Below are 12,235 nucleotides of genomic sequence, written 5' to 3'. Positions count from 1 at the left end.
TGTAGGTTGTTGAAATCTCTGTGGAATGTCTCCAGTGTTTCTTGGCCATGCATCCAGATCATAAAGATGTCATCAATGTAGCGTAAGTAGAGAAGGGGTAAAAGGGGACGGGAGTTGAGGAAACGTTGTTCTAGGTCAGCCATAAATATATTAGCATACTGTGGGGCCATGTGTGTACCTATGACTGTGCCGCTGATCTGGAGGTATAAGTTCTCAAACTGGAAATAATTGTGGGTGAGAACAAAGTTACATAGGTCTGCTATCAGGTTGGCAGTGGTGTCCTCTGGGATAGTGTTTCTAATTGCTTGTAATCCGTCTTCATGTGGGATGTTGGTGTATAGTGCTTCTACATCCATGGTGGCAAGGATGGTGTTATTAGGGAGGTTATCGATGTTTTGTAGTTTCCTTAGGAAGTCAGTAGTGTCTCAGAGATAGCGGGGGGTGTTGGTTGCGTAGGGTTTGAGGAGAGAGTCTACATAGCTGGATAGACCAGTAGTGAGCGTGCCAATACCAGAGATGAGGCGTCCGGGGTGTCCAGGTTTATGGATCTTGGGAAGCAGATAGAACAATCTTGGTCGGAGGTCAGAAGGTGTTTGTGTGGATTTGTTCCCGAGATTTGTTTCCCGGGAGGCTTTTAAGGAGACAGTGTAATTTCTTTTGGTATTCTGAGGTGGGATCAGAGGACAGAGGTTTGTAAAATGTGGTGTTGGAGAGTTGTCTGGTTGCCTCCTGGTTATAGTCGGCCTCATTCATAATGACCACAGCACCACCTTTGTCAACTGGTTTGATTATAATGTCCAGGTTGTTTTTGAGACTCTGGATGGCATGGTGTTCAGCGTGGCTGAGATTGTGTGTCGCTTGTTGTTGTTTGTGAATGTCAGTCTGTGCGTTGTTGCGGAAGGTTGTTGAGTAACCGTGTAGAGCATGAAGTGTATGTAAACTGGGCTTCCGTTTGGGTCTGGTAGTCTTCCGTTCTATGCTGGGTTTTAGTGTTCCAGATCATGTGTCCATGAAAGTAAAGGGTTGTCTTTTTTCCTGGCTCGGAGGCTAATGTGTGCTGGTGGAGAACATTGGTGAATGGAAGAGTCCAACTGACTGAATGTAAAGTATGTTTGTAAATTACCCTTCCCCTTTTGGAAAATCTTTATGCTTCTCTAGGTTGCTACTTAAATGGGTGCTAGTTGAATAATTGATCTCAAGCTTGTCATGATACCCAGGATGTGGTTAGTACAGGGACATAAAGCTGTTGGAAGATGTTTCTCTTTCTCCTTTTATATGCGAGATCCATGAACAAGAGAGTTCTACAACAATTGTTTTTGTTCACTGAAGGGTCTCACTGCTGGACTATTAATTCAGCTTTCTGTAGTATTGCTTGCTGTGAAACACTAACCCCTCTGCTTGTATTTAATTATTGGAGGTGATACAAGGACCGTTTGGATTAATTGCACATCCCAAACATTAGCAGTGTGTTAAATTTACTCTTCTAAAGGAATAGGTTCCCCCCAGTTCTTTTCCCCAGCAACCTCCATCTTTTCTTCTTGTCAATGGAGTTACTTTTCTGTCTTGTTGCCTGACCCAAACCTTTGGATCAATACAGTCTGTTGTTCCCACTCAAGCCCAGTTTATTTGCAAATCTCAAAAGTCCTATCTGGAATGTGGGTGACATGGCCAGAAACAGTGTCTTTAAACCAAAAATTAAACACAACTTCGGGGTAATCTTCTGTCCAAACCTAATGCATCTCTTCCTCCCCTTTTGATAACCGCATTCCAGACATGCTGGGATGGGAAGGATGGTGAGGAGATGCACTGAATACAAGTATTTTATGTTTCAAAACTAAGATTCCCTTCCTTGCATTCCAGCCAAAGCATGGGGTCCTCCGCCTGCACACACCACCTTCCCTCTGGGACACGCTGACAGGTTAACAGCACCCTGAGCCAGCTTATCTTCATGTTTCCTGTTCTCTCTCTCTCTCTCTTCCCCCTCCGCCCCCATCAAAGCCCTGCCCCATCTAAGGAGTTCTGATTTGTGTGTGTTTCCTATAAGTTACAAGATGCTTCGCTTCTCTTCTTCCCCTCCCTCCCCGCTCTGTGAGCAGAAAGTTTAAAAGTATTGGAAGCAGCTTTAGCTTTGGGCTGCTGATTCCCCGCATGTCAAACTGTTCTCATGTTCGTGCTGGTGGAAGAGGAGAGGAAGGGTAGTCCGGTCTATAGGGCTCTCGCCTAGGTCCTGGGAGACCAGGGATGAATTCCCTGTTCCTCCACAGACTTCTTGTGTTAATTGGGCAAATAGCTTTACCAATGCTTAAATGTTATGGCTGCTCAGACCTATTGGTGGGGGTGGAGGGGAAAAATCACCCCCCAACTGACGTAACAATGCAGACACCTCTGCATTACAACAATACACACCTCTGTCAACAGAGGAGTACTTCTGCAGTGGCCCTCTGACGGAACATCTCCTTTGTAAGCATAGTCTGCGTCTACCCGTGCGGGCTGTGTCCACATGGCTAGGCCCACATAAGCTTCATGGTGTACTGTAGACAGACTCTTAACCGCTCCATGCCTCAGTTGCCCTTCTGTACAGTGGAGAGAATCTCACTGCCCTGCTCCACAAAAGTGTTGAGAACAAATATGTGAAAGGTGCCCAGATGCTAGGGTGACGGGCACCATAGAATTACCTTCGGCAGCTATTTGCACGGCAGCGTTGTCTAGTCGACTGGGCCTCAGAAAAGAAGAGCTCTGCTCCCAGCTTTGCTCAGTGACCTGGGGCAAGACACTGAAGCCCCCCTTCCCATCATGTGCCTTCCTTGCTTCGTTACAGCATATGTCCTTCAGGGCCAGGACTGTCCTTTCCTAGATGTTTGTGCAGCACCCACAACAGAGGGCTGCAGCCTTGGGTAAGGATGCCTCTGCATTTCCAGGGTACCGGTGTAATAACGAAGACATCTGGCTGCAAAGAGACAGCATTTAATGGGAGTGGTGGGGGATAGTCTAGCGTTTCTGGGGTCCCAAGTGAAATCACTAAGTCAAGTCGCATCTGCAATGGGCAGGTGAAATGTACCATAAGCAGAACTGATTTGTGTGGTGCTAGGCAGGGCAGGGGATGAATATATGCACGGTGGCTGCCTGGGGCAAGTGAGGAAAATCTATTTCATACGCTGCCAATGCTGCAGCTGGCCATCCCTCTTCCAAACCTAAATATTTATGAAGCTCTTCCCCTCTCCCCCCGCTGGTTGCTCTACATCCCAAATTAGGCTAGTTGAGGCCGGCCAGTTGCTCGGCCCTCTAAGGGCTAGTCTACCCTGGGAATGTGCATTGGAAGTAGTTCATCTCGCAGAGGTGTGAAAAATCCACACCCTGAGAAATGTTGCTCTGATGACCTGGCTCAGTGTAGGCAGTGCCAGACTGATGGCCGTACCACCAGGAGGGGGAGTAGCCACCTGTCATCTCTGGGAGATGAGCACAAGCATGATGAAGCAGATGTAGAACGGAGAGGCTGGGTTTTGCGTTATCCTTTTCAGGACACCACTGGTATCTGCCTTTGAATTCCCTCAGAGGGAATCCAGAAATGCCTGGGGCGGAGTGGGGGGGGAACTGTTTACTGCCTCCTTTAGATTAGTCCTTGGGAGATAAGAAATGCGCTGCTTCCCATTAAGAGTTGGTGTTGCTCAATCCCCTCCCATCCCCAAAAAGCCGCAGAAAGGCTGAAACTAAGGCAATTACTGGGGGTGGGAGGGAGAGGGGGAAACGTCCTTTGGGTGGTGGGGTTGTGCTTGTAATGAACCGAATCCAGTGTAGCTGTTGCTGGGTCAATCCCAGGATACTAGGGGCCCAGGTGCACGGGGTAATCTTGAGTTGGGGGAGGCCACCCAGATCTCTGCGTTAGGTTGGGCCACTGCTGCTCAGGTGAGCTGTGAAAAGCAGTTTCTCATTGTGCCAGGGCCAGTGCTGTTCAGTGGGCATCTTGCCAACACCTCTCTGGCCTGCTGGGTGAGGTGGGGAGCAATGGCATTAAAGTCAGTTAGCAGCCAGGGGATGTGCACTTAGGAAGGGGCTGAATTGCTCCACCTGCTTTGATTGCAGCCTCCCAGTGAAGGGAGGGGGAGAAAAGGAAGCATGAGGCTACTCCGCCCAAACAGAAGCCAAGCAGGCGCTCTCCAGTAAGCCTTTTCCCTTCCCTGGCAGCACCCGGAGGGCTGTAAGTCTGAACTCTTACCCTTTGTTTCAGTTCTGCGGTCTCTTTGGAGAGCGCTCAGAATGTGTGCTGGATTCTGCTCTCTGCGTTTCCCGCTCTGTGCTCAAGGGCAGTGTGCGCAGCAGTGGTGTGAGCCTGGGGGGTTGGCAGAGTGCTTGGGCTGTCTTGCCAGCCAGTCCTGGATGGCTGTGGCATTTGGGGGAGATGTCTGGACCTGATAGTCTGCTTTTCGGTGAGCCTTATGAAAGGGACTGTATTTGGGGGTGAGGTTTGGGGTTTTCTTCCCAGCTTTGCCATTAACACCTTTTGTCTTTGGGCAGGTGGTAAAAGATCTGTGTCTCGGTTTACGTATCTGTACAATGGGCATTAAATGTTAGAAACCCAACCATTATCTGCCTGTTCGAAGGGGGACATTGCAGACATTTTTATCAGATTGTTGTCTCTGAACCCTGCTGGAAAATGAATGATTCTTACTGCTTTTCAAAGGGTTTGGTATAGAGCAGTGAAACTGACCAGACTCTTGTGTTAATTTCACTCTGTGACACCTATGAGCTTTGGCAGAAGTTCTGGCTCTAAGCAGCGAGCGGGGCAATTGGGAGGGAGATTCTTTATAATCCCAAGGGTTAGACCTTAAGCTCTGTTGCATTAGAGTTTAAACCTTGTAAAAAATGGGGTCTGAGGCTCCAGTACTTGCTATGGAAGCGTCTGGAGTAGGTTTGGATTTTTTAAGCCCAGGACAGATATTCGTGCTTAGCATAGATAAGCAGGTAATAATGTCAGCTGCAGCAAACATTAGCGCTCTACGATTAAAGAAGTAACTATTGACTGTTTGCTTCAGTATCTCTTTCTGGGGGCAGATTTAGATTGTATTAAATTGGTAGACAATGAAAACTTGATGGTTCTGCATTTTTCCCTTCCCTTAGGTGTGCATCCCCCCCCCCCCCCCCCAAACAGAAACAGGAGTTTTCAAGTATTGAATTGTAACAAACTCCTTTTGAGAGAAGGAAAAACAAGACTGTTTGTAGCTGTCCTGCCAGAAAAGGGTTTGAAGTCTTCTGTGCTGCAGCCTTAAGGGAAGTGGGCAGAGTCACTTATTTCCCTTGTTTGCTCTGGGAACAATGCACCCTAATCTGGGACCTCCAGGCATGTTTAGTTACAGGAGTGCTGGACATTTTCATGCGAAATACCTGGAAATCTTTGTTTGTCCAATGCTCTGAGGACATCAGAATTTTAGCCTAAAGGAAATTAAAGAATTAACCAAGCTCTGGAGTTAAAGGTTGAGTGCAGAGAAACTTTCTGCCTCTGCGCAAGTCAGAAAGTGGAGATCTGTGGAGTCACACTCCCGCCCAGGGCAGAATGGTCACAGGTTTGTGTTGGAAAGAATGCTTGATAGCGTCTTTGCAAACCTGGAGTGATCAGGTGGGAGATGAGGGAGGTAGTTCTTATCTGTCGTGGGCACAAGCACAGAACTTGCCAAAAATCTGTGGGCATTATGTGCAACAAGTTGTCTTGAGTCGACCGCAGACCTGAGTGCATACTAATCCCTCTTCCGACTGATCTAGCTGATGCTGTGAAACGTGCCAGTGTGTGTGGTGCCAATGGCTGGTATTTACCTACATGGCAGCTTTAACTCCTGCCTGTTGGGTTTGCAGAGGGTTACTAACTGATTATTAAAGTGCAGTGCAGCTGCACCACTGACAGGCAGTCTCTAGGGTCAGCTGTTTCCATGTCCTCTCATGAGCTGGCTGATGAAGACCTGTGACACTTAGCCATTATCTGGCCTGCGGGGCACACAAGATTATATGCACTCCGGCACCTGTATTAAAATAGGTTCTAAAGCCCTGGGACTCTTGGTAATGAAATCTTAATGAGAAATGCCAAGGAAATCCGGGTACTTCAATAGGAGGCAGGAACAGGCAAGTTTAACTCGCAGCAGATGACCCTAGTATCCCCCTCCGTGAGTTGACTCTTAACAATTTGGCATTTCAGGGACCCACAGCTGAAGATCAGAGGCACCAATGTGTACGATGGGATTGTAATGTACCTCCTGCACAGTGCCTCTGAGTGAGCAGAAAGAGCCCGGAGCTGACAGCCTGCACTGGTGCTTAGAGGAAGTAGCTCTGGTTGCCATGCGGGCGGGGGGGGGGGGGGGAAGGGGGGAGACTCCGTAATTAGCAGCAAGAGAAGAGGCCCAAACTCAGGTTGTCCTTGGTCACAAAGCTTTTAGATCCTCGGGATGGGTAGCTTGCACTAGCAGTGGTATAGGAGTTGGTTCTCGATGCCCAAGGAGAATTCAGGAACCATTTTTGTTGGCAAATGTTATGGGTAGCACCTTTGAGCCGAGCTCTGTTGTGCTAGACACATGGAGAGAGACATCCCTATCCATGAGAACTTAAACCAAAATCTCGTGAGTTGCAGCTCAGTGCTGTAACCAGACACTCCTTCTTTCTACAGTCACCTGATCATTTCTGCAAGCGAGCCATGACTCCCCCACGCTAATCCTCTCTCTCTTACTCTCCCTTCAGGTTGGCCGAGCTGTAAAAGTTGCATCTGGGCGCAGCCCTCGTGGAAGCTGGAATTTCCCACGCTGGACAGTCTAATGCCTGTAGCAAGACCTTGGGAGGAAACATGACCCTCTAGCCTTTCCAAGGCCAGGGCAAGCTTTTGGGATGGCAGCCCAGAGGATTCGTGCTGCCAACTCCAGTGGCCTCCCACGGTGCAAGTCCGAGGGGACGCTGATCGACCTCAGCGAAGGGTTTTCGGAAACCAGCTTTAGCGATGTCAAAGGTGCGGGGGGTTCTGCAGCATTTGATAGTTGTAGTGTGGCAGCAGGTGGAGGCCCTGACTGAAATCAGTAGCTCTGAACATAAGCCTGTGTATACGCATATAAGACAGTATGGGACAAGACGTATAAAGGGGGCAGAAGGAGAAAGGAATGGTAGTAATTGACTTTTCAGGTGGGAAGTGAAGGGGTGAAGTGACATGTCCAAGGTCACACAGGGTATCTCTGGCAGAGCCGGGAATTGAATCTTGCTCTTGTGAGTCCAGTCTGGGAACTTCCCTTGCAGTTTGGTTTCCATAATTTTCGAGTTTAAAATGTCACCACCTTGTGGGGTACAAGTTCTGAGGAGGGTTTGTAAGTGCTTAGAAATGGCCTGATCTGACTGGAGTACTCTGTGTCAAGTCAGTTTGGGTTCAAGGGCTGTGTGGCACAGACCCTAACTGGTATGGTGGAAGCAAATGAGAACAGGCTAGGGTCCCTGACTGATTTCCATGGTCATCTTCTGCAAGGGCTGGACAAACATGTACAGTTCAAACTTGTTCCTGTGTTACTTCAGGGAATGTCCGATCAGTCTATAATGTCGATTACTGTCTTTGCCAAGAAGTTTACAGACCCATTGGGGCTTTACTTTTTGAATTCTTTGCTGCTCTAACAGTGTCATGTAACATACGGCTTATCAAAATAGCCTCTGAAGTGACTTCCCTGTCCTTGAGCCATTCTATTCAGGCGGCATAGACTTACACTGGGCTAGTGACTTTATACACACACCCATCCTTGGCAGTCACGGTTATGACCCTTTTGGGGGTGGAATCTTGATTCTACCTCAGCCTTGATAATAGGATAATCCAATTTGAACAATCTATATCTTTTTTAAAAATAGATATTAGTAGCCCCTGTTTTGGGGCTGTGTTTGTGTACTTATGAAAACAGACTTTTTTTCCCTCTTCGGCACGATCTCTTCGGTTTATCATCTAGCAAGATGACAAATATTTGAACACTGCTGAGAGAGCCAGATTTTACTCAAGCATCTCTTGCAGCAAACACGGTTTATCCGTGGGTGCGACACAGCTGAAGTCTGACGGGCCATCTGTGTGTTGTATTGGATTGCTTTCAGTTTATCTGGAGAATAACACCCAGTTTGGCTTGCAGCTGAGTGCTCCAATGGCAAATGAGTTTTGAATCTCTGGCTAATTGTTGATGGTACAGCAGTGGGCAAGGTGCAGAGTTTATTTTGGGAGCTCGCACTGCATCCACTGCTCTTTGGACATGGAGTTAATTTGCGTTAAATAGCCTTGAAAAGCAAAAGCTGGGGAAGTAGAGGGAAAAGCACACAATATGCTGATTTTAGTTCGAGCACGAAACTCTGTAGCAGGTGACTAGTGCTTTAAGAAAAGCACTCTGAAGGCAGTGAGGACTTAAGCACACGTTTGGAGACACATTAATTGGTTTTGCTGGATCAGAGGCCTAGCTGAAGGACTGATTTTTTTTTTTTCATCTGTAGATATGTATCCTTGAAAATAAATCCTAAAATCTTTTGTTAAACAAGAACTCTCCTTCCGCACTGGCAGTTCGAGGGGACAGGAATTTTAGAAGGCTGGTGTTTTGTTTACATCACTCTTGATGATCAGAGACATGCAGCTCAAAAGCTTCTCCCTGTCAGATTTTTCTCCTCCACCCTGACTTTCTCCCTTCGGGATACTATTTAATGGAGGCTTGGGAGCAATCTGTAGTTACAAGGAATGATCAGCCAGAGCATTTGAGGAGTTTGCTGAGCCTCTGCAGCAGAGTGCAGACTATAAGGCTTGTTTGTTTTTAGCCAGATTAAGAAATAGCAGATTAAGAAATCGACTGGACAGGCCAATTCTGCTTGTCAAAGACATCCCCAGTGTCTGAATCCTTTAAAACTTTGAAAGCCCCATTCAGTCCTGTCCTTTGTGCCATTCCCCAGAGCCCTTTTCTTCTTTTTACACACTAAATTGAGAGCGCAGAGTGGCCAAATTCTCCCTTGGAGGAGCTTGTTGGGACCCTGGTTGAAAAGGGAGGTGGTGAGGTCTAGGAGGTAAGATCCTGGATGTGGAGTCTGGAGTCCCTGGTTCTCATCCGGATGAGTGGGCTGCTTGATGAGGTTGGCCCAATCACATCTCCTGTTTCTTTCCAGTCCTTTGACTGTTTTGTCTTTGTAAGACCTGCAGGGCAGAAGCACTTTCACTAAATATCAAAGCATCCAAACTACTAGGTGAGTGGTTTTTAAAGATATTAGAAGAAAAAAAAATTATCCGAGGGTAAAAATGATAAAACATGCTGGTCAAAGTAATTGGATAGTTATTCACTAAACCTTCATCTTGGAAAAACAGTTACGACTTTTGCAGGTTGCTTGTGACACTTGTTTCTTTTCATTTTGCAGTGCCTTCTCCTAGTGCCTTGCTGGTAGACAATCCCACACCTTTTGGAAATGCCAAGGAAGTTGTAGCAATCAAAGACTACTGCCCAACTAACTTCACCACCTTAAAGTTCTCCAAGGGTGACCACCTCTATGTCTTGGATACCTCGGGAGGCGAGTGGTGGTATGCTCACAATACGACGGAAATGGGTTACATACCTTCCTCCTACGTCCAGCCTGTAAACTACCGCAACTCTTCCTTCACTGACAGCGGCATGATAGACAATCTGCTCGAAAGCCCTGATGAAGGAGTCCGAGAACTGGATCTCCTTGGAGAGTGGACTGATGTCAAGAGAAACTCTTCCAATGCCTACAGTAACAACCCTTTCTTCAATGGGGTCCAAACAAACCCGTTTCTGAATGGGAACTTGCAAACTGCACCCAGCTTAGACAAAGAGTGCACCCCCCAAACCACTGTGGACTTACTGCTGTTTGAGACGGCAGCTCCTCTATTTACGGGGGCCAGTTCCACAACGAACACCAGTGTAGGCAACATCTTGGATGAACTTTCATCCACAAATGGATTGGTGTTCGAGCCACCTGTTCGGCGAGACAACCCCTTCTTCAGAAGCAAACGCTCGTACAGTTTGTCAGAGCTGTCAGTTCTTCAAGCTAAATCAGAAATGCCAGCCTCGTCGGGGTTTTTTACCGGGCTCAAGTCCCCTACCCCGGAGCAGTTCCAGAGCAGAGAAGATTTTAGAACTGCCTGGCTGAGCCACAGGAAGCTGGCACGGTCGTGCCACGACTTGGACTTGCTTGGCCAGAGCCCGGGCTGGGGTCAGACGCAACCTGTGGAGACCAACATTGTCTGCAAGCTGGATAGCTCTGGTGGAGCAGTTCAGCTCCCAGATACCAACATCAGCATCCACGTGCCAGAGGGACATGTCTCACCTGGGGAAACGCAGCAGATCGCCATGAAAGCCCTGTTAGACCCTCCCCTGGAGCTCAACAGTGACAAATGCAGCACCATAAGCCCCGTGCTAGAGATTAAACTGAGCAACATGGAGGTGAAAACGTCCATCATGTTGGAGGTGAAAGTGTCAGCAGAGGTCAAGAATGACCTGGTGAGCAAGAGCCTGGTGGGATTACAGTGCCTGCGGAGCGACACCAAGGAAGGACCCTATACACCAATGAAACTCAGCTATTCCTATGGAGACACGATTCAGGTGCAGTTGGATAACCTGGAACCTTGTATGTACGTGGCTGTTGTAGCCCAAGGACAGAATGTCGTCTACCCGTGCACTGTCTGGGACTATATCAGTAAAAAGATCACCGTGGGGGTCTATGGCCCCAAACACATCCATCCTTCTTTTAAAACCATTGTGGCTATTTTCGGACATGAGTGTGCGCCAAAGACTCTCCTAGTGACCGAGGTGACGCGGCAAATCCATGGTGTGGCGCCTGTGGCCTTGCAGCTGTGGGGCAAGCACCAGTTCTCTCTGTCCCGACCGCAGGACCTGAAACTCTGCATGTTTTCCAATATGTCTAATTATGAGGTGAAAGCCAGCGAGCAAGCCAAAATCGTCCGAGGCTTCCAGATGAAGCTGGGGAAGGTCAGCCGCCTCATCTTCCCCATCGTGTCCCATGACTTCAACGAGCTCTCAGATTTCACATTAAGGATACAGGTCAAGGATGACGAGGATGCCATACTGACCCAGTTCTGCGTGCAAACGCCACAGCCACCTCCAAAAAGTGCCATCAAGTCCACTGGGCAAAGAAGGTTCCTCAAGAAGAATGAGGTTGGGAAGATCATTCTGTCCTCCCTGGCTGCCACTAGCAAATATCCTGTCTTTCAGGAGCGGCCGGTGGCAAGCCTGAAGTATGGCAAACTGCTTAAAACCGTGGTGCGCCAAAGCAAGAACCATTACTTGCTGGAGTACAAGAAAGGAGATGTCATTGCGCTGCTCAGTGAAGAGAAGATCAAACTGAAAGGCCAGTTGTGGACAAAGGAATGGTACATTGGCTACTACCAAGGGAAAATTGGCCTTGTTCATGCCAAAAACGTGCTAGTGGTTGGGAAGGTCAGGCCTAGCTATTTTTCTGGACCTGATCTCACCACCAGCACATTGCTTGAGCAAATCCTGAGGCCGTGCAAGTTTCTGACCTACATCTATGCCTCGGTTAGGACTCTGCTTATGGAGAACATCAGCAGCTGGCGCTCGTTCGCAGACGCTTTAGGATATGCGAACTTGCCACTCACTTTCTTCTGTCGAGCAGAGCTGGACAGTGAGTCGGAACGGGTTGCCTCAGTGCTGGAGAAGCTGAAGGAAGACTGCAATAATACGGAAAACAAGGAGAGGAAATCTTTCCAGAAGGAGCTCATGGCGGTAAGAACAGAACAGTCCATACAAATAAGTGTCTGGTTGGTTTTTTTTCCAGCAATGTTTGAATGGGAAACTGGCCATCCTTCACTATATTCATATTACAGCATGCCTAGAAATCCCCCAGTGGCATCAGGGGCCCAATATGCATATGCAGTGCCTAGCACATATGCCCTGAAGAGCTAATGTGGCCTGGAAGCACAGAGAGGTGGAATGATGTGTCCAAGTCACACCTAGGTCAGGGGCTGACCTGGGAATACAACCAGGCATTCTATCCAGTGCATCATCCAATAGAAAACTTTGCCTCCTTGTGGGCTCCAGTGAAAAGGACTTAAGTGTGAGGGTAGCCTAGGGAATTACTGTGATCAGTAAAGCATAGGGGAGGACTGCCCCATGGTGGCAATGAAAACATCCTCCACAGGCTCTTTCCCACCGTTATATCATTAACGAAAATGCAAAGGAAGCGTCACCTCCCGGTTGGAGGGAGGAGCATTGGTTAC

The 12,235-nt window shown here is 48.1% G+C and overlaps 1 protein-coding gene across 8 annotated transcripts in view; it reads left to right on the top strand.

Annotated features, from left to right (window-relative positions):
- SH3BP4 (SH3 domain binding protein 4) overlaps positions 1–12,235 on the top strand; it is a 74,241-nt gene that overhangs the window by 47,584 nt on the left and 14,422 nt on the right. For 5 of the 8 annotated variants that reach the window (XM_075934100.2, XM_075934102.2, XM_075934101.2 and 2 more), the window contains 2 exons: positions 6,718–6,979; positions 9,379–11,741. In XM_075934100.2, coding sequence (XP_075790215.1) covers positions 6,862–6,979; positions 9,379–11,741 — 2,481 coding nt within the window. In that variant the 5' untranslated portion in view covers positions 6,718–6,861. Of the gene's footprint in view, positions 1–3,900; positions 4,196–4,247; positions 4,425–6,717; positions 6,980–9,378; positions 11,742–12,235 lie in introns of those variants that run through there. The other 3 variants (XM_006123651.5, XM_006123650.5, XM_089779979.1) reach the window with 3 other exon arrangements.

Source organism: Pelodiscus sinensis, chromosome 7 (assembly GCF_052426305.1).
Source record: "Pelodiscus sinensis isolate ZL-2025 chromosome 7, ASM5242630v1, whole genome shotgun sequence".
Taxonomy (NCBI): Eukaryota; Metazoa; Chordata; order Testudines; family Trionychidae; genus Pelodiscus; species Pelodiscus sinensis.
This window is presented reverse-complemented; position numbering and strand designations above follow the sequence as displayed.